The 22,900-nt window shown below is 38.9% G+C and overlaps 1 protein-coding gene across 4 annotated transcripts in view; it reads right to left on the minus strand.

The window, feature by feature from the left end:
• Nucleotides 1-22,900, minus strand: part of trappc9 (trafficking protein particle complex subunit 9) — a 123,560-nt gene that overhangs the window by 72,564 nt on the left and 28,096 nt on the right. For all 4 annotated transcript variants that reach the window (XM_086063349.1, XM_086063348.1, XM_086063347.1 and 1 more), the window contains 5 exons: nt 20,547-20,673; nt 19,810-19,942; nt 17,943-18,106; nt 13,765-13,917; nt 4,500-4,618 (listed from right to left, as the gene is read on the minus strand). In XM_086063349.1, coding sequence (XP_085919475.1) covers nt 4,500-4,618; nt 13,765-13,917; nt 17,943-18,106; nt 19,810-19,942; nt 20,547-20,673 — 696 coding nt within the window. The remainder of the gene's footprint in view (nt 1-4,499; nt 4,619-13,764; nt 13,918-17,942; nt 18,107-19,809; nt 19,943-20,546; nt 20,674-22,900) is intronic.

Raw genomic sequence — 22,900 nt, forward strand, 5'->3', positions numbered from 1 at the left:
CAGATGTTTTCTGTGGTCGTGACAAACGTACAAATACAGCAAAATCAGATCCATTCTGGCCATCTGGTTTGGAAACGAGATAATGGTCCGCTTCTCATTAAGCTGAAAGCCAACAGCGGCGGCAGCAGGCAATTTCAATCAAATAGCCGATAATTGCTGCAAACAAACGTTCACTGTAATGTTACTGTGATTTGAAAAACTCAATGTTGGTTTTAAGGTTGTGCAACAGATTGTCAAATGACAAATACTGAACCCCCACTATTTTACAGTCCATAGTTACCCCCCACCATACTGCAGATTTTTTTTGGGGGGGCGATTGTTGTTATTGGGTTTTTACAGTACTGTACTGTATATGGATAAATCTGAATTTAACGGGCAAGTCAAGTTAAAGATTTTCTTTACAGTGATATGTTGTATACAGCCCGACTATTCTAAACATGGGACTCTGATTAATATTGTGTTTGTGGAATATGAATTAGGTAGCAAAATCTCCCCGTTTTTATCAATCCCAATCTATCAATTTTTCCACATTTGCTCAGGGCTCAAGAAACGACCAATCACAGCTCAGTTTGCGAATATCACATGGCCAAAATCAGAAAAAAAAAGGTGACAGTAAGTCACAATTTGAAGTGTTAAAATTCCAGAGTTCAATTTGTGGGAGTTAATTTCAACCACACACCGCTGCTTACTCGCCGTCGGGAGGAGTGAAGCCACACCGGCTTACGTTGCTGCTCACCAAGGCCGCCTCATTTGAATACATTGATTTCTCTGTGGCATTTTTCACGTTAAGCCTAACCTCTGAGAGTCACAATTTACAATATTGCGATGACATACTCTGAATGGTCCGTGCAAACAGTGATGTTTGCGCTTTGCGAGGCTCTCATTACTCCATACGTAAAGGACCTTTTCATATTATACATTAGCATAAAGCGGACTTTTTTAAGAGGCTTGGTTAAATATTTTGGTGATTCAATATACAATGTTTCATTCTCTTTTGTTTTATGGGCCAGTTTTAGAATGATGTAAACTGGGAATGACAAGTTGAAGCTTTGTCTCATTTGGAGAATTGTGCAAGAAAAAGCATGACAGCAGGCACATTAAAAAGGTATACTTTAACTCATTCACTCCCAGCAATCTTCACTGAAGCAAACCCCTTCGCTCCCGGCTATTTCACTGGATTTTGACTGATTTTGCAAGGCCCACAGAATTTGGTGTTCTATTCCTAGCAAAAAAATGGAACCTACCAAAAGAAAGATTATTATTTCATCAGGAAAAAAAAGAGTACATTTGTTTTGCAGCAATTAGCATTAGAATATAGCCAAGTTACATCATTATTCACAAACCTGTTGAAAAGAGCTTGTTGCAACATGGCCCGGGTTGATCTATTATACTCTGCTGCCATCTGCTGGTCATTTTTGTAATAACTACCATCGCTTTAAGCGGCCTCTTCAGGTCAGAGGCTGCATCAAAGCTCTAGCATAAAAAAACAAAAAACGACCATGGCAATATTTAAAATGGAACTTTTTATATGTTTTTGGGAGCAAATGAGTTAATAACTTGATACTTTTGGATTTGTAACTTTTATTAATTTTGTCCTATTTATTTTATTTATTACTCTGGCCTATATGCAATCATTCAAATGTACACTTAGGTAATATGCCGTTTTGTCTTTTAATGTCTGTGAAATGTGTTATGTTATTTGGATGTGGCTCCACATTACGGTCCTGAATTCCTTTCTGCGTCTGTCGTTCACTATCTCTGCTGTGTTTGTTTTGCAAAAAGTCACACATTGTGCATAACTAATTACTATTATCTTGCAATGTTGCTTCTGGATTAGTTTGTACAACAATGTCCCAATTATCGCCGACTGCAGACTTTGTCATACCGCAAAGGTGATAAGACAGCGACGGCAGAGCAACTACACCAAAAGCAAAATACACAAAAAGAACTAAAAAAAGTTGTTGATTTAGGTTTTAAATTCTATTTTACTTTAATAGTTGATAAAAAAATATATATAATTATATCTTGCAAATCATTCCATTAATGGGACAGTTTTATCTATAAAAAAAAGAAAGAAAGTGTATTGCAGGTCCACTGATGCAGGTAGGAGGAGGCTGACTGCTTCATATAACTTTCTCAGAATCGGAACATGCACCTACACGCACTCACAAGCCATATCTGCAATGCAGTAACAAGACACGATCCTCAGGACATAGAATTGCCTTGGATGCATCTTGGCAGCAACGTAGACATATTAAACATAATTGGCTCTTGGGGCGGGGGGGGGGGGGGGGGGGGAGTGTACATTTTTGCCTCGTGTCTCTATGGCATCATCTTCCCACTAAAATCATATGAAGACTCATTGAAGGAACAGGTCCCACATTATGGCGCATTAAACAGGTGAGATTTCTTTTTATTTTCTCTTATTCCCAGCCCGCCAGTCAAGTTACCCTCAACGCATCCCCACAGCAGAGGATGCTGGCGTTCCAGATCCCCCCCTCCAGGCAGAAGAAAAAAATAAAAAAACTTTTAGAGCTGCCATTTCAGTCATGTGGGCAATCAGCACGGCACTCGGGAGATAACAAAAGGCTCAGCACTCATTGCAGACACAATCTGATTCCATCAGAGCTGCGGGAGGTGAGCAAGGGATGTGCTTCAACTGGGCGCAGCGCATTTTTCCCAATTCTACCCATCTTTGGCACTCTTTGGCAAAAAATGTCACAGTGATTGAGCGGCAAAAAGGTCAGCGAGAAGAACGCGGCTCAGTAAACATGGGAAACACGGCTACGGTTTGTTTGGAAGGTTTTCCCGGGGATGTGGCGAACAGTGTGAGATGCCTCAGCCAAACTTCTTGAAAAAAAAATAGCAAGTATGAGTCATGCAGTAGGAAACTCAAAATAAATGGACCGTACAGTACATTCTGCTCCAGCTTGAGTGAGCAGACCCCTCCACTGTATGAAGAGAAAATGACTTAAAGTACATACATACAGTATGTCAAAATACAGTCATCAATTGGTATTTTCACTTAAGGGTGCACTCACTTTTGTTGCCAGGGGTTTAATGGCTGTACTTTAAAAGTTATTTTGAGGGAACAATACATTTACGCTCCGGTAGGAGTCGTACAGTGAGTACTTGTGTGCTATTTACTCAGTCTTGTCCCATTCAAAGATAGATCTGCACTGGTCGTCATAGCAACAAAAGCCCTACTCGGTGAGACAAGACTGCATCTTAAAACATGCAATGACCCAAAAATGGACAAAACGATAGAAAAAAATGTATATCAAGATGTCGGGGAACTACTTCAAATTGTAATATATATATATATATATATATATATATATATATATATATATATATATATATATATATATATATATATATATATATATATATATATATGCATTACTTTTGTTTTTGCTCCCATTTTTTATGAAATAAACTCAAAGATCTAAAACTTCTCCCACATACACAATATTACCATTTCTCTCAAATATTGTTCACAAACCAGTCTAAATCTGCGAGCACTTCTCCTTTGCCGAGATAATCCATCCCACCTCACAGGTGTGAGATATCAAGATGCTGATTAGACACCGTGAGTCAGTACGAGTCGGTTTTCTGGGGGTAAAATTTCAGAATGAACCTAAAATGAACCGTGAACGGAATATGATTGTCTCAAATCTTTTGCATATATATATACGAAGGTGTGACTTGCGACCTGTCAGTCATTTGTTGTGAACTCATGGGCACAAACCTGCGCCCTTGTAAAAAAATAAAAGTGCTCACATTTACTGTTAGCAGTAACACTTCATTATGAAGACGGGGCTTTTCTGAGGTAGCAACAGGTCAGTATGAGTCTGGGGGTGTGCGCCCAAGATTATAATTTTTTTTTTTTATAAAAACATTAATTAACAACAATTATTGGAACCTACTAAGTCATGCAAACAAGTAAATCATTTTATGTTAACCTAAAACACAAACAAGAGCAAGATGCAAGAGCAAGCAACCTTGGTGATCTCAAGCCAACAATACCGACTGAAACCTTGTATGAGAGCATCTGAGTGTCATGTTCTGTTCTGCTCTGAAGAGAGGAAAATACACTTTTTTTTTCTTTTCTTTTTTCCCAGGGCAAGCCACCAAAATTGCAGTTGTCAAGACTGCGGGTGACCCGCAGCAGGTAGACGTGTCTCTTCTCTTCCCTTCTGACATCCAGAAAATCATCCCCAGTGTAGATCACATCACTTCAGTTAATTGCCATTCTATCCCGCCTGTCCAACTTTTCCTCTCCTGTCACACACTGTACCCCCCCTTTTGCACTTTGCCTGAACTCTGTTTATCTGCAGACACAACGTGGTCCATTCATGGGTAAATGCGACTTCGCTGCAGCTTGGTGGCATGTATTGCTCCAGTTGTAAATAAGACGTATAAAAGAGAACGACTGCTGTCATCCTTTTTTTTTATGGATCTGTGCGTTTCACAAAAGGCTTGCGTGGTGTATTTACCTTAATATGACTGTACTCCCCCTTGCCGGACTCGCCGCTGACAGATTTGCTCTCGGGCCTGGGCTTGAGGACTTGACGCAAAGGACTGGAGATTGGCAGGCCTGTCACACTGATTCCATCTGAAAATTCAAAAAAGGAAAGGAAAAAAAATAATAAAGCAATGCGGCGTCAGCGAAAGTAGCAAGGTTATTTGTAATCGGAGGCAAGCGTAGCATCGGGGGAAAGAAGAACATTCACAAAGTTAAATATCAGCAGTCTGCGAGATCATTTTTGCAGTTCATTGTTTGAGTATCCTTGATTAGCGCGCACACTTTTGACCTGTGCAAATCTTTGCTTTCCTCAAATTTACCAGACGACCTTGTGCATTTGTTAATTGTGTAAATTTACGGCGACCTTGAAGTCCAAGTGCAGACACGGCGGGAGCAGCTGTAATACTACGGCTGCTGCTTTCAACGCACTCTATGGTCAAAAGAACCCCGAGCCGACAAGTCTCACATAGCAATGCGCCCGTGACGTCAGCAGAGCACAGCGCTGTGCTGTTTTCCCCGCAGGGCGGAGGAAACAAAGCGACTTGGCTTTGTTGGCAAAAAGGCTTTGGATGAATTAGAATAAGCACAGCTTGGTGTAACACAACCAATTGGAAGTTGTTGTTTTTTTTTCTCACGTTCTCAGAGTGATAATTAAAGCATAACTGCTAGATTTAGATGGAACAAAATTTACCATGACAGCATAAACACCTAAGTTTGCAATGCAACGCAGTAATGTGGAACAGATTGATGGAAGAAGCTGAAATAGGAGTTAGAAATAGCATCAACTCATCTTCTGTTTCTTTATTTAATCTGGCACCTGCGGCTTGGGTCGTTTATTTGCAGTGGATATAAAAGTCGACGTGGCGGAGCTTTCTGACGAGAGACCACGATAGTGAAGCTTTTCTACCTTAAATGTTAACTATAACATGAACAATTCGACTATGCATGAAAGTAAAATATGTAAAGTAAAATACATTAAAAATGCATGTTGGAGTGGAGCAGTGTGACAGCCATAAAGCTTTTCAAACGGCAGCCCCATTGGGAACACACACACACACACACACACACACAAGAAATTGGGTGTACCTCATGTTTTGGCCAACATGGCCGCCCAATGGGGACACCACCCACAGACAACAATCCGGGGTGTACCCAATGTTTTGGCCAGTATAGCCGCCCCATTGAGGAGGCCTACACACATGAATCTGGGGTGTATCTATAATATTTTGGACACATCATTAGAAGATGAACAGTTTAAGGGCTTGAACCGGTCAAAACATGTAGAAATAGAGGAAAGTAAAAAAAAAATCATAAATTTTGAATTTATTTAAGGGTATTTTAATGGTGAAAATGTTAAATTTTTGTAAGTGGGATTTTTTGGCATGTTCTCAAGGTGAATTGAACATGTTGAATGATTTAAATTTCAAATAGGAACCATTTGAATCTGTTGATTGTGCCTTTGGGAATTAATAGTCAATTTCAGGTGGAAATTAAAGATTTTTGTGAAAATTTTGAATTTTTGGCATGTGAAAACTAGTAGCCCTGAATAGCATGAATTTTTGTAGTGTATTGAAAATTGTGTAAATACATGTTGAATAGAGATGAATAAGAGAAAATATGATTTTCTTTTTATTACAGTGAAATATGTGAAATTTTTTATGATGTGTGAATTTTTTAACGTTTTGAATTTTAATTGGAATGATGTAAATGTGTCATGTTGAAAGTGCCTTTGGGAATAAATAGGGATTTTTGAGGGGTAGAATTATTTTAAATTTTGGAAAAAAGTTTCTTTTTATGAATGGAAAAAAATTGGTACCGCACACCACGGCATGGATATATATAGAACATGTTGAAATTGGAATGATGTGAATCCAATGAATTATGTGGAAGTAGATGCATGTCAAAAAAGTGGGAGGAATAATATTCTGTTGAAGAAAAACAAAGAATAGGAATAACTAAATAAAAAAAGAAGTGTATATTGATTTTTGAAACACCCTATATAAGATTTCAAAACAACTGTCATTGAGGCTGTGTGGCCTCAACTTCCTGTTGAGCCGCTTGAAGCATTACCCAATTCACCCAATCCCGTCAAGGCACGGCCGGAGTATAACAAGCAATAACACAGACACTTTCACGCTTTGTGGTGTGTAGCCTGTTCAAGCACACATGACTCTCCGTGTCCCATGCCATGTGAGTAATGGATGGTCAGATTAACGGTGGCACGCTCGCAATAACCGCCTTGGTTGCACCCCGCTTCCGATCAGTATCAGTCTTGTTCTGGAGAATTGTGTGAGCTCAGCATTTGTGTAGAAGGCAGCTTGTGCTTAGTGCAGAGGAGAAAGAAAGCAGCACTGTTCTACTATTAAGAAATGCAACGAACCCCGCAGGGATACGTTCCAGACAACTACAATATGTAACTAGATGTGCAATTTGTGTCGAAATTGCGTGTGAATGCTAATATTTGAATTCATAAGGAATGCGTCATAATAATATGAAATGACATTTAATATACTGTAATGGATGTTAAAGCAACACTAAGGAACTTCCAGTTTACGTTGATTATGGCGGCGCCATATAGACAAAAGTGGTAATGTTATACCTGAAGGAAGACCACATTTCCCATGAGGACAAGCGTATTGTGTCGTTTTTTTAGCTCACGGCAGCGAGTGAAAGCTGGGCCATTGTTGATCCTTGATTTTATCCGGGTAGCTTTCATTTTACATTTTTCTTTTTAGTTTCCCCAGACAAAACTTTTCAGTTGTTTTGCAGCTTCTGTCAGGAAAGCAGTAATTGTGCGGTGACATTCAAATTGACTTCCTTCTTTGTAACGAATGGGGAAAGGGGGAAGTGACGTATGCCTTAAAGTAGTCAGCACATTTGTATTTTTTTTTTTTTGTGGCAGTGTTCCCTACCATCCTACTCAAAGTTGCTTAGTGCCTGTAAAAATGATACAGACCCTCTCAAGCCATGTTAAAGGTACAATTCAACAAATTTTAAGTCGATGTCTCATCAGAAGAGTTATGAAAATATTTTATTAAAGTTAAAAAGTTCCTTAGTGCTACTTTAAATGATTAGACAACGAATATGATACGAAATTGAAGTTATACTAAATTCTGCCCGAAGAAAGATTCGAACCCTGGTCTCTCTTTTGCTTTAACCACAGCCCACTGGACTATTGTTGACTTCGAAAAATCTGTGACATTGGATGTAATTGTTGTATTTAATAATGCAGTATAATCCTGAACGCAGTTATTGAATTTGCTGAATGAGTGAATTTTGTCATCGAAAATATGGAATAAATAATACTGAAAATAAATAATAGTGTGAAATGACATTAGATATAACGGATGTTATGATTATTATATGAAATTTAACTTGGACTAAAATTTTAAATATGAACCTGATCTCCCTAGTACCCTAGTCTTGGTACTATCCCCAATAAATTGAGCTACAAACTTGGTCATGGGCCGATTTAAACCAAAAGGTACGTTCAAGAAATAAATCACCGATGGGGCAGATATATCCAAGATATACGCCAGGGCTGTGGACATTTTTTGGGAAGCTAGCAACAATAACCCATCAGCAGGAGTGTGAGATTGCAGTTGCTGCCAGCAGTAAAGTATTGTAAGTAAGATGTAAAGACAAAAAAAGAACAGCAGAACAGAACACCTCGCCCATCGTTTTCCGTTTGAGTCCTTCTAGCAGTGTATGGCGTGGATGCTTATTTACTGCGGTGGAAGGTGCACCCGAGAGTGGAGCTGCCGTCTTCCATGCACCTCCACGTGGACCATCAGCACATCATATGAGGGGCTCCGACGCTGTCATTAGGTCCGACACTCATAGCATTTAACATGATAAAGCTCCCAGCGAGTCAAGGCCCATTTGTCGCGAGTGATGACATCACTCCCGTCGGGTCTTGAGTTATGATGTTGTCGTTTCAAGGCGCGGCCAAAGTGAGGGATAAACTCATTTGGGGATATATCGGCGAGGCTCAGCCTGCGTCGAATGTTCTATCCTGACTGTGTTCTTTGTCTAATGTGGCCCCGTCTGCCTCGGCTGACAAAGGACATCAGGTATACCGGGCAAAAAAAAACAGAAAAAAAAAAACAGTATCAGGCAGATCAATTAACCTCCTCCATATGCGCATACAAATAGAAGAGTTATGATTAGTTACCAGCCCCGATATAGCACGACAATCAGTCATTTCAGCTCTCTTTCCCGACTATAAATAAGCGCTAATGTTAACACGACGCAGCCGTGACGCACAAGAAGCTCGACACGTGAGCCACATGCTGGAGCTGATGGGCCCACAGGGGGGATGTGGATCAAGCATTGCCAATCAATTCATTAATAGTGATTAAACCCAATCATGCCAATTTAACTCGTCGACAAGGGCATGCACATTTTGCATAGTGTGTCTTGGTTGCTGAGAAGCTGTTAAAATTAAATGTACAACGTTGAAAACATACAGTATATGGGCTTCCTCTATTTAAGACGGATTTCCATTGGGCAGATACGCGGCCTTACTTCTATGACAAAATAAATGAATAAAAGTGAAAATAAAAACGGATATAAAAAATATAATTCAAAAGTTAAATTTAAAAAAATATATATACATGGAAATAAAAACAAAAAAATTTATACAAGTAAAACTAAATAAAAAATAAATAAAAAAACAGGATTCCAAAAATTAAAATAAATATAAGAATATATGTTGAAATAAATACAAAAATAAATATATGAATAGAATTAAATATCAATCAATAAATAAAAACCCTCTGCTCTCACATTTATTTATTTCATGCTGCAGATGCTGTCAGGTCGAAATGTTATTCAAATGATATTTATTTATATTTATATATTTATTTTTGTATTTATTTTTAAATTTGTTAAAAAATTTAGAATCTCGTTTTTTATTTTTTTACTTGTATTTATTTATTTAGGGACATACTGTGTATATATATTGTTGTTTTTAATTCCATTTATATCCATTTTTTGTATTAAATTTTTTAATTAAATTTTTTATATCCATTTTTATTTTTACTTTATTTCAATTATTTATGTAGTCATTTATTTTGGCGGTTTTTGGTCCTCCATTTACTTCAAGGTATCGGTACTTGTGACGGTTATGTTGCGATCAAGAAAACTGAAATTAGAAGAATAGAAAATTGCCATTAATTTCATACATTTTTAAGGAAAAATTCTACAGTATATTGTAATATGTAGGTCTTTGTTTAAGAATAGACTTTACCTAATCGGCTGGATCGGGATCTAATAATATTTTGCATTTTATGTAAAATCGTGATTGGCTGCAATGTCTTCTTAATTTGCCCGATCAATCAATGATGTCATTGATCAGCTCCGCGAAATAAGACATTACATGTTATACTTACGGTAATATTTTAATCCTACGTCAAAAACAAACAACAACAAAACAAAGCAAAAGATCTTCTCCTGTCACTATTCTTTTTATAATGTTTTAATTTATCAAGTATGTGAAGTATATTGGGTTTGAAATGTCAACATTAAACTGCTCACAATGACCCATGCGCTGTTAACAGGGAGCAAACAAACAGAAGGTTAAAGGTGACCTCAATGTCAGAGGTAACTACGACTTGAAGTCAGTGAGAAATGCTTCATGCAAATTCTCTATGTTGCCGTCTTTGTCTTTTACATTTGCAGTCTATGGTCCCCTTGTTGCAGACAAAAACGGCTTTACGTCAGTATATTGGAGCCATATGCCGTCTAAGCCACCTATGCTTGAAAGGGATTAACAGTGTTTAGTTTTGACTGAAAACAAATTTAATCAAGGCGATAGCGCTAACTTTGGAATATGAATGAACGTCTGTTGCATTGAAGCTCACGCCAAGCAAAGGTCCCACAATGCCGTTTGACTGCCAGGCAAATCTCTCAGCATTTCATGGCAGACTGGAGGATTTTTTTCTTTTATATCTGGTGTGTGTGATGACATTCACACACCGGTGCGCTGCTGGTGGTGCATTTTATTTCACCAGGCAACGATTGGTTTGGCTCGACCTCATGGGAGTTGGGGGGGGGGGGGGGGGGGGGCAGTATGGGATGGGGGAGGTGGGGCATGCATGCAGAGTCAGTGTTGCCAGTGGTTTTGAATGCAACATACAGGAAGATGTCATATTTTATAGTATACAGGCAAGTCTGGGCAGCATTGAGGTCCAATAGAACACAGCTATCAGCTGTCTGCAATTCAGACTTACGGAAATATATCTAACCACCTTTTACTCATTATTGTCTAAAAAAAACAAAAAACACGCTTTCAATCTTGAGGCGACATAATGCTGTATGTACAGTTCCCACATTGTGCACTCTAAAAACACGCGAGTTTAAAAAAAAAAAAAGTGACCCAACTTTCTGGGTTGTTTCGCACGAAACCCTAAAAATGTCAACATTTTGTATAAAATAATCCCAAAAATTGGGTGATTTTGAATAAAACAACCCCCAAAATGTTGTCGTTTTGCACAAAACAACCCCAAAAATTGGGTAATTTGTAGTGGTGATCACGGATCGGATAATTTTTCGGATCAGCCAAAAAAAATACAGTAATCCAAAGTGCACCTCGAGAGCGAGAGCGAGACATTGTGACACAAATTGTGTCCCGGGAGAACATTTTATTTTCCCGGGACAGCTGGTTAAAAAAGAAAAAAAATTCTGGGAAAAATGGGACGGGTGGCAACTCTTTGTCAGAATGGTATCGAGTCGACTGTTTTTGTCCTTTTGTCCCCTCCCTCCCTCAATTTCTGAAATTGACCATATTTGTACATACACCTAATAGTGATCTCATGGTAACTCTATAGCGCAGATTTTCAAGTCTCGTGGGTGGATTTGTAACGTATCCCATGCGCTAAACAGGAGTTCACTGTAATACAGGGTAAGCAAGTGAGGCCCCCTTTTGTTTTTCTTGCCATCACATTGTTGAACAGCGTCGAATCGACTGAAGCCTAATCAAAAGTTTTGAAAACATTTATTCATAAATTTGTGCTTCAATGAAGGTCAAAATTGAAATATAATCTTCTATTTTTATAGTCATGAACCTCCACTGTTGTAATATGAAGCAACAGTTAAGGGCCGGTTCGTTTAAAATTCCGCCCGAGCACTAATAACGCCATTTCATTGACATGTCAGGTCAACAGCATCAAATGTGTTGACTGAAAATTGCGTCGCCATAACAACAGCATTCAGAGCCTCTTACTTGGGCAGTGCCACGCCTTATCTCCTTTATTCAGGGCCTCGAATTATTGCTCGGCTAATTAAAAACAGTGCAACGGTATCGTTGAAATGACCTCATGAAGGAAGATAAACACCAAGTGCTGTACGTGTTTACTCTGTCAGTCATCCGCGTCTGCAAAGCACACACACACACACACACACACGTGCGCTCCGAGCCGAAATCGGTGTGGTGCAGGCGTCGGTCCATATGGGTCCCTCATTAATATTTATCAGAGCGAGAGGTTCAACAGTCGCAAGGGAGGAGGTAGAACGGTCTGGAGCGAGGAGGAAAAGAAAGCTTGAGCTTCAACTTGGAGAAAAAAAAAAAAAAAACGATGGAAAGGAAGGAACACAATGAGTGAGCTCACAGGTAGAGAAGAAGGTCCCTTTTTTTTTCCCTCTCTCCAAATTTGGAATACAAATGAGAGGAGAGCATGAGCGGAAGTCAGAATATGGGGTTGCGAAATAAAGGCATAGAGACCTTAAAGACCTCTCTCCGGTTACGCCGAATGTGAAATAAGGCAGCCTGATCCTCGTTAGCGGCGAAGGAAAATGCAACCGCCGCTCTTCGCCAGCTTCAGTCAATTAGGGCCATTCGGAATTGAAAAGTCAATTCTCGACATACATTGCCACAAATTGGCTTCAACTAAAACTATAGCATCAAGAAGCATGCATGACAAGCTTCTCTTATATATAAAAAAAAACACCAAAAAAAATTAACAAACTTGGAATTATAACAAATTAAAGGAGAATTATGTGATGTGCATTTACAGGGTTCTAATTTTATGTTTGTTTAATGCAACGTAGAACTAATTTAATGCTCACGTCGTACGGCATAAACTTATTATAATTTTTAATCGTCATTTATCGCATGATTTCCGTAGCTAACTCGCGATTAATCATAAATTAATCGCACGTTATACCTATTGTAAATGTACAGTAACATTTTTCAAGTTTCTCATATTCTTGTTAATTAACATAAAAGTGGACAAATATGGCTACCAAATACAAATGTGGTAATGGGTCATTGTTACAACAATTTCATAGAAAGTAATTCATGAATTTACAGCTACGGTTAAAAAGACAACCTTTAAGCAATTTTCTGCCACTAAGTGGCATTAATGTTTCATGTTGGATGTTGGTAAAAGGAAAACTACATTTTTCTTTTCAAATTCAGATCAATTGGTATTTGTAACATGAAGCAACTCATGCACTCCAGGCCATTTTGTTCATTGTAAATTACAAGTCACCAGTCCCCACAACTACAGATATTTTCATCACACTTATTATTGCTAAATCGACATCACATTTAATGCTTCTTAATGCCATTTAAAAAGTCATTTAATGAATTAAAATGCTTTTTAACTCATTCACTTCCAGCCATTTTCACTGAAGCAATCTCCTTTGCTCCCGGCTGTTTTACTGATTTTGCAAGGCCCGCAGAATATTGTGTTCTATTGCTAAGTCTCTTCTTTCATCAGGAAAAAAAGTATATTTGTATCTGTTTCCGTTTTGCAGCAATTAGCATTAGAATATAGCTAAGTTTAATAGTTCCTGTTGAAAACACTGGCAAAAAGAGCTTGTTGCAACGTGGCCCTGGGTGATCTCTTATACTCTGCTGTCACCTGCTGGTCATTTTTTGTAACAACTACCATTGCTTTAAGCGAGCTCTGCTGCATCAAAGCCTTCTGTATGCTCTTGCATTAAGGAAAAAAAACCATTAAAAAAAAACCTTATAAATACGTTTAAATACGTTTTTGGGAGTAAATGAGTTAATGATCCGTGGAAACCCTGATTTAACCAAACCGCAAAACATAGGAAATTCTGCTTAATGTTAACAGGCAATTCAAAAGCCTTAAGATGGGCTTACAAACATAGCATCAATGTTGCAGTAAAATAACCCTTTAAAAAAAATGGAAATGTGAAAATAGTGCAGATAAACATATTGACCAACAGTTTAACAAAACTCACAAGCATATATTCTTTATCCTTACCATCATTAAGGTCCTGCAACAAGTTCTCCTGGCCAGAGAAGTCCAGTTTGACGTTAATGTCGACTTTGAGCGTAACAGCCTGGCCGGGCTTGAGAGGCACGTGAGACGCAACCTCCTCCAGGTCCCAACTCAAAAAATCCCCAAACACTTTCTCTGCACAGATAAGGGAAATTCAAAAAAGCTTACTTCGAAATATAGCGAACAGACGTTGCCCCAAAGAGTGTTTTAATAAGGCTAAGAAGGATTTCATTAAGTTTACATTTTATATATTGCGGCTTTTTAACCAATCGCGTGTGGACCTGGAACACACCGTCGTGATATGATGGGGTAAAAAAACACTGTACTTTACAGAATAGATTGGGCTAAACAGAAGAAATGCATTGTGACAGGAGGGCTGGTAGTATAATTTGTGTTTTTTTTTTTTTTTGCCTTCAGGGATAAAAAGCCGCTGATTGGCCGGGTGTGCGCTCTCGCCGTCTGCAGCTCGACGCCAGGCTCTAATTTACGCCAGCAACGAATGACTCAGCTGCATCCACTTGAGGCCCCGAGCGTCAAATGAATGATGCATCACCTGAATAAAGCATGTGTTCATTGCGCGCAGGTGAGGCACTCCCGCGCTCCTCGGGATGGGCGCAACAGGCAGGCGTACTTTTTTAAAGCCCGGTCACGTCGTGAGCGCTGCATGCACGGCGCTAATTCTTTTGATAGGGATGCATTTTTTATGAATAACACCCGGCTTTACGTATTCATCAACTGTGTGAATTAAAGAGAGAAAGGAGATGAGAGAGCAGAGAGAGAGAAATATGACCGCCAAGTCAGTCACTTGATGACGTTATTGTGACTCCACTAAAGCACTAAAAGGAAATGACAGAGAGATTGACTTCAGTTTATTTTTATTTTTTTTATAAATTTACAGCCAAAGGGGTGTAACAAAAACGTTTTGAACCGGAAATTCCTTTTTTTTATGTGAAAGATGGGATTATATTGAATTAAACCAAATCGTTCCACTGAGAAATATATCGAGATATGCATCGCATCGTCTTTTATTGGGAAGATATACAGTAGCTCTCAAATGTACGTCATTGCATCCTACCTGAACGGAGCCGTACCATATTGAATCGAATCGTACTCAGCCAGTACAAATTGAAAAAAATAAATACGATATAATCAACATGTTCTTGCTTTTTAAATATTTATTATGTTGCGTTTTATCCACTTAAATGACCAATGAGGATTGACCTTTTTACTGCGCAGCACACATTTCTTGTTTCTTTTGCGTCACGTTACATCCTTATTTAAGGAACGGCTTGACTAATATACAAAGTCCAGAACATGTCAATTGTTTAGTTATATTTTAAACTGCAAAAAAAAACATATTTGAATAAGCTATTCATGTGCAGTAAAGAAGATTATGTTAACGTCAAAATTTACTTGGTTTGTTACAACAAATTTTCACATTTTCAACATGCGCGGCGAATGCTTGCTAACGTAGCGAATTTTGGGTTTTCCCCAGGATTCGTAAAATGTTGCAAGAGGTTGCCAGGATGTTTGTAGAGAGCAACAATCATGTTCAAAACTTCTTTGTGATAATTAAAATATTTGCATCCTTTTACAACATTGTACGAATCCTGAGGAAAACCCCAAATTCAGTGAGAAACCAGCTTTACCGGCTTACAGATTGTCAAAATACCAAATATCGGTGCAGATAATCGACTCTGGCGATAAAAAAGTAACTACACATTATATTTTGTTAAAAGCTTAAATAATACTGTATATGTATGTTTTTTCAAGAACTGATCCTGTTTATTAACGTAAATTATACAACAGGTTAGAGGACTGTGACGGGGGGGGGAAAAAAACACTTATCGTACCCTGTTTGACAAAAGGTCGCGATAGCATACATTTTTTTTACAATAAAGACTCACATTAATGTTAACCCTTCATTGAATTGTCAAAAGCGGGCGTTTAATTTGTCAGCTTAAATGTTGCCAAATTTATTTTCTCCTCCAAGTCAAGAGGAGCCCGCCTCGCACCGGTGGTGGCTCGTGCTGCGGGAACACAAATCTTTTTGTCCCTCCGTGTCTTCCCATTGTGACTCACGCATCTTTTATTCATTGGGCACTCGCTGAGAATTCAGAATTGTGCAGAGAGAGAGAGAGAGAAACTCCAATGAAACCAGTCCAGGCTGGTCAGGTGTGTGTGTGTGTGTGGGGGGGGGGGGGGGGGGGGGCATGGTAGGGGGTGTCTAAGCGCATAGTCGCGTGAAGGCCACCGATGATGCAGCCCGTCGCCATGGTGCTGACACCGTGGCCTATACACCTGACCTTTAATTTGTCACCCTTGACAAATCTGCTTCCTCCATCAGAAAGCCAAATAAAATGAGGCTTTTATTACCGTGCATATGCTAACGGACTTTTTGAGCAAAGTTTATGACGTCACATTGCACAACATATCTAATGCAAAAACGTTTGTTATTTTCACCAGTTACCAGCACTTTCTCTGGTTCCAATTAAAAACAACACTCACAGGAAGCATTTCAGAATAAAGTGTGTGTGTGGGGGGGAGGTGAAAATATTTCAATTAAAGAGAACAAAAAAAAAAAAAAAAAAGACAAATATCCACATGAATCTGCTCTGACATTAAAATAGCTTTCTAAAGGTTTCACTTTACTCTGATGTGGCACGTCTTTAATTGCTTGCAAGGGATCTTTTTCTTTAGTAAAGGATGGAAAAAGTCACCTAAAATAGTAGACATCATGATATAAACCTGAGAAAAAAATCCATTTTACAGTTAAGGTCACATTAAACCATTTGTAACAAACTAAAGGACTGCAGCTACCCTGCCTCATAAAATAACGATGACAGTCATTTATAGCAGGCAAGGACAGTGTGAACCGCATCAATGGCGATACGCCACATCACCTGCGCAAGTTTAAACGGGTTGCTTCTAAAAATAGCACCTTTTTTTTTTTCCACACCGACTTAGAAGTAAAGCAGGGAGAGAAAAAAAAGGCCAGACTCAAAGTCAGACTGCAAAATAATGACGGGTGACCGCAATGATCTGAGAGACGCAGGCACGTGTCCGACACGAGGCAGGGCAGGAAGAAAGGCCTTCTGGATTTTGCGGCCACATAAACACAGAGAACGAGTAGCCACTGATACCGAGTACCAATAACAGTCGTCTTTTTTTATGCATAACATTTCCGAAAAAAAACTAAACAAAAAAAACAATCACAGATAGTTTTAAAGAATAACCTGCATATCCCAATACAGCATATTTCGTCAACCTTGCATGAAATTAATTTAAATTTTCTATTCTTCTCATATCTAATCATGAAACGGTCAAAAGATAGTCGTGTGTACCGATAAGTTGAAATAAGGCCCTGGTATCCGTATTCGCCCATCCATAGAAAATATATGTTTATACTATATACTCTTACTAGTTACTAATTGGCTGTTTTTTTCCCACTAAATGATACCCCCAACTCGACTCTCAATAATTTCACAAATATATTTATTTATTTATTAATTTTTTTACAGATGCAGCTGATTCCGTATTACCGGTAATAGAATTGATTAAAATAATATGTTCTAATCAATCATATTTGAAAATATTGAAAAATACATTTAAAAAACTAAAAATTATATAATATATTGGAAAGTGCAAAATATTGCTGTTCACATTAAATATTATAAATATGAAAATATAAATACAATACAATATATATTATAGAGCAAAATAATGATAATAATAATTATTATTATTATTATTATTATTATTATAAGTATTTCAAATTTATAAATGTATATAATTATTATAAATTAATAAATGCTGGTGACACTTGCAATGTTTGAAAACTGACCCGTTCAATGGATTTTTATTAAATCAAAACAGCTTTATTGCATATTATTGCCGTATTTAAAAATAATAAATATTCTATTATAAATCAAATCTTAAAATTTGTATAGCAACATAATTTTGTACTCTAGTTAAAAATGTTGTCCAATAAATGACATTTCATGACACCACGATGCCACACAACAGAACTAATATCAAATACACGTAATTGAATTTGAATGTTTTTTGTTTTTTTACACGCAGACATTCCAGATCTACTTACCTGAATTGACACAACATCAATTCAATAACAAAAAAAACAGCAGCTCTGCCTTACAAACCTTTGGTGGTGACGATCTTGGAAGTGAGCTCCAGGCTCTCGATGTCCTCGGATCCGATGTTCTCCAAGGTGATGGTCATCTGCTGGCCCTCGCCATTGAAAAGCTGCACAGACACGGTGCTGGAACGTTCTTCTTTGGACATGGGCGGAGGTGTGTGGGCCGACCTGAGCGGAGATTAAAGACGCGATTTACCAAACGTATGGCATCTTGGTACCAAGGAAATATGATAATTAGCCTGTTCCCCTAATAAAATGAACTCATAGTAATATTTAAAATGGTCTATATAAAATAAATGAATACAACAATTTTGTGTTGGGCTTCGCTGTTGCAGAGAAAAAAAACATGAGCGGCCGAATGCCGAGGAGACTTCCTCTGATGTCAAAACTGAATGGTCTATCAGAGGACCCTGCAGACAACCTATTACATTTGTATTCTCTTTGCCGCGTGCCTCTGCTGCGGTACTCTTGGAATCCGAAGAAGAACAAAAAGATCCTCCACATCAAAAGTGCTGCACTTGGAAGGCGTGAGGGTTTTGCGGCGGTTATGCTTTCACCACCATCAGACGCTTGTTTCCTTGCAGTAAATTCAATTAATTCCCCTCTCTCATGTTGCTCGCATTGGGAAGCCTGCGAGTTGCACCGGTAAACAAAATGAGATGGCTTTTGTAAATCCACAGTGGCAAAATGTGTCCTTGCCGGAAATCTCTGCTAATTCACAAAAGACATCGTAACAAAGATACAGAATTTTAAGTGGTCGTTACCTCAGCCAAGCTCGGCTTTTTTTGTTTGTTTGCTTTTTGCTGGTCGATCAAAATTTGGGTGATGATCCAAATAAAAGTTTGTGTTCGCTAGAGGTCAAGTCAGAGCAATGGTTCTCAAACTTTAAACGCAACAGACCTTTCCTCAACAAAAGAAAAAGCATTAACATACACATTTATGCTATGAATTATACATTAGTGTTAGACCGATTATCTGTGCCGATATTCCGCATTTTGACGAATCGGCACTACACAGAGTAACAGTTTTAATGTCAGACAACCACTTATTTATGTTTTTATTTAACTTTCAAAGAGATGCGCTGCTGAACTCTCTGCAACTTCTTTTTTATTTGAAATTAAAACAAAGATGAGCTGAAAATGTAGCATTTCAGTTATTTAGAAATTTTGGAAAACTTTATTTACTTCAGAAAACAATTGTGAGCGATTTACTTGTTCACGTTTTCATTTAACTTTTTAACTTTTTGTTAGAATTGTAAAACAAAAATGTCTGCTGTGTAAGATAAAAAAAATAATAAAATAAAATAATTAAAAAAATATATATCACCATTTTGCAAATCTGAAAAAAATTTCAACAAAGATATGCTTAAAACCATTTTTGACACAGTTAAGAGTTGGGCGTTTGTATTTTACTTCACCAATATTTTCCCTTTAAGTTAAAGTGAATTTCGTTTCCAATATCGGATATCTGGCTCCTTGACTACTAATAATCGGCGATCAGGGGGAAAACATGTCTGTCTATTGTTCCCGTTTTGTTTTTTAGTTGGTGTATTGACGAGAGGTGGTGTGCCAAAAAAAAAAAAACTGCCCAACAACACATACAAAAAATTGGTGGAGTCTATTTTATTCATTTATGTATCCATAAAACGCAAAAACTACTAATTTCCATGAAACTTTGCGGACAAACGCTGCGCCTCAGGCCTTCGCCAAGGCTTAACTATAAACAAGAGGGGTGAATAAAAATGAACTAATTTCTTCCCTGGCCTAATCCACAGCCCTCAAAATGAATTAAGTAGCAAGCTTTCTTAACAACATGACATCCTTGACAGAAACAACGGTTGTACAATAAAGTAATAAAAATGTTCCACTAACCGGGGTAGTGATGTACTGAGCTGAAGACGAGGAAGCGAGGGGATGACCTCAACCAGGCACCCGTCGGTCTTGACCCCGGGCAGACCCTCCAGTAGGCAATCACTGGTAACGCCAAACACTGACGTGTGGTAGCCTTCGATGGAAAAATAGCACAACAATGGAAAGCATATGAGCATTTACTCAATTCTTGTCCTTGATAGCCTACTTAGCTCGTTCACTCGCAGCCATTTTCACTGAAGTAACCCCCCTCGCTCCCGGCTGTTTTACTAGATTTTGACGGATTTTGCTTTCATCGGGAAATAAAAGTACATTTGTATCCGTTTCCGTTTTGCAGCAATTAGCATGAGAATATAGCCAAGTTTCATCATTATTCACAAACCTGTTTAGAACTGTGGGTAAATTAGCTTTTGTCAACATGGTCCGGGCTGATCTCTTATACTCTGCTACCACCTACCTGCTGGCCGTCTTTTGTAATAACTACCATTGCTTTAAGCGACCTCTTCAGGTCAGAGATTGCATCAATGCCTTCCTGTATGCTCTTGCATAAAAAAACAAAACGTATAAATATGTTTTGGGGAGTGAAGGACAAAGTATTAAAAAAAAACGTAATTACACGTTTTGGGGTTTGAATTAGTTAAGCATCTAGTAGGACAACTTAAGTTACTTAGTAGAGATGATCCAAAAGCGAAATTGTCTGCCTGTACTCATACGAGATGTCAACTTCCAATAGGACTTACCGTTGACAGTGATGTTGCCAGAGGTTCGTGGGACGCCCACCAGGGTAACCGGGTAGAGGCCGGACTCTGCCGGCAGCGATAGCGCAGCAGGGAGGGACTCAAACTCGACTCCGGAGGTCAACAAACCCTAAGATCAAAATCCAATAGGAGGAAGGATCAACGGACTGGACATCAATGAGGGGACAAAATATTTCATCTTTTGAGGATTTACAACAGTTCCACCGAGGCTTTATTTGTTTTTTTGAGTCTCATGGCATTGCACGGCGCGGATTAGTTGGTCGCACAGGCTGGAAAATGCCCACCTGTGGTTTAACTACTCACAACAATTTAAAAAGGCAGTTCATGGACTCGGTTTTTTTTTTTTCAACTAATGCGCCGCGGGAAATAATCCAATTTCTCTTAATTAGCCAAAATGTCATTAATTATTTACTACAAACAATGCAGCTTTCTTTTCTATTAAAAAAGGAGCTGAATGGCAAAATTTGCATCTGCTTTTAAAAGTTCAGAGGTCACATTACGTTGATCAGATCAATTTATGAGTAGTGTAATGCATGTCACGATTTCAATTACTGAGTCCACAACTGACCACACAAAGAAAGTTTGGATGAAAAACTGACCAAATCGCCGTAGTTAGTATGACCCGTTCCTGCGAGAGTTGGCGACATCCATCCCAGTTCCACATGCAGTGCTGATCCCAATTAGGACTGTTTGGCCTCGGCGGTGCTGCGCGCCCTTCCCGAGTGCCATTCAAGTTTACAAGCGTGCCGGTCGCTGTGAACTCATTACCATAACTGCGGGGAACGAGAGCAGCACGGGTTCTTTCTTCTTCTTTTTTTTTGCCACTGTGTCTGGCTTTTACGCACTCTGTCGGGACGGCACTAGCTAAAAATTGCACGCAACGCTTCGACACCGCTCGCTTGACTGAATTAAACATTTATGAGTGTACCCCCCCCCACCCCCTCCCAAACACACACACACACAAGTTGTCTAATTTCTGTCAGTAATGAAGAGTTATTAAAACACTCAGATTAATTTCATTTCAATCAAGTATTACATAACATGGATTTATTTGGGAGCGTCTGGGCGCCAAGGAATCACTTTCAAGCAGTGTTAATTTTGACAAGAAATGTTAATTTAGTTTTTGTTTTTGAGAGCTTAGTATTCATTCAGCAGCCTTCCCGAGTCAACATATCATCATCGCTCTCTTTTTTTGTTTTTTCGTGTGTGTGTGTGTGTGTGTGCTCATCAATTCACCTGAAACCTGTTAAAAATCCCAAACCCTTCGCCTTAACCGGCTACTTCAGAGTCCCGCTAGAGTCGTGAAGTTGTCAGGTGACCAAAAGAAGGATCAAAGAAAAGAAAGTTGAAACCGAGTGAAATCCAGCACCAATCAGACACCACCTACCACCCGCAGAGTTACAAAACCAGAATCTTTCATCAACCCCGGGAACATCTAAATTCCAACAAGATTAGGGACACCTCAAGAGGCCAGAGGAAAGACTAAAGGAAGGAAGGAAGAATAGATGAAGCCGAGCGAGATCCACCAGCCTCCACTGATTCAGCGACCAGTGGGAGAAGCAAATTCTGTTTGAATTTTAGTAGATGCTGGTGTGGTGGATCTGGCACGCATGAGAACCTACACCAAAGAGGGGAGCCGCCGACCTTAGCCCGACAAGGCAAACTCAGCCCCCCCCCCCCAGGACGAAGCAGCACCAGGGCACAAGCCCCCGGGCCCCGCGGGAGCCACTGGCTGCTGAGCCAACCCCGAAGCCTCGCAAGAACGGGTCTGGACAAATTTGGTGATGAAAAATATGATAACAACGAAATTAGCACTGCTTTCAAGTGAGTTGAGGAGCTCCACTGAGACAAAAGTAGTCCTTTGCTGTCATCGTGTGGCAACTTATAGACGATTATAAAACCTTTTGAGGGTTAATTACTCGTAGATTTGTTTTTGCTATTTGTGGCATTCTTTCAATTGGTAGATTTGATGGTAAAAATAGAGAACATAAAATTGAAAAATCAGTCAAAATGCTCCAACTCTAAATGTGTTTGAAGCAAGGTTCATTTTAAGGCTTAAACTTTTTTTTTTTATGAAAAGTTTTTATATTGTCGTTCCATATCGCAGATTTACAATAAACTCTTGTGGATTTTCTTCCTCTAAAATTGTTTCCTTATTTCCCTATTGATGACATCAGGAGCAACTGGAGGGTTCAGCGTTCTTACTCAAGGACACGTCGTCACGGTCACAAGGTTTGAGGATCGAACCCGCAACCTTCGGTTTGGGAGACAACAACTCTACCACTGAGCCACGATAACCGGGAAATGACTTTTCTGCATCATTCCAGCATGCGAGT

Source organism: Leptonotus elevatus, chromosome 19 (genome assembly GCF_054856555.1).
Source record: "Leptonotus elevatus isolate MCC_2025b chromosome 19, RoL_Lele_1.0, whole genome shotgun sequence".
Lineage (NCBI taxonomy): Eukaryota > Metazoa > Chordata > Actinopteri > Syngnathiformes > Syngnathidae > Leptonotus > Leptonotus elevatus.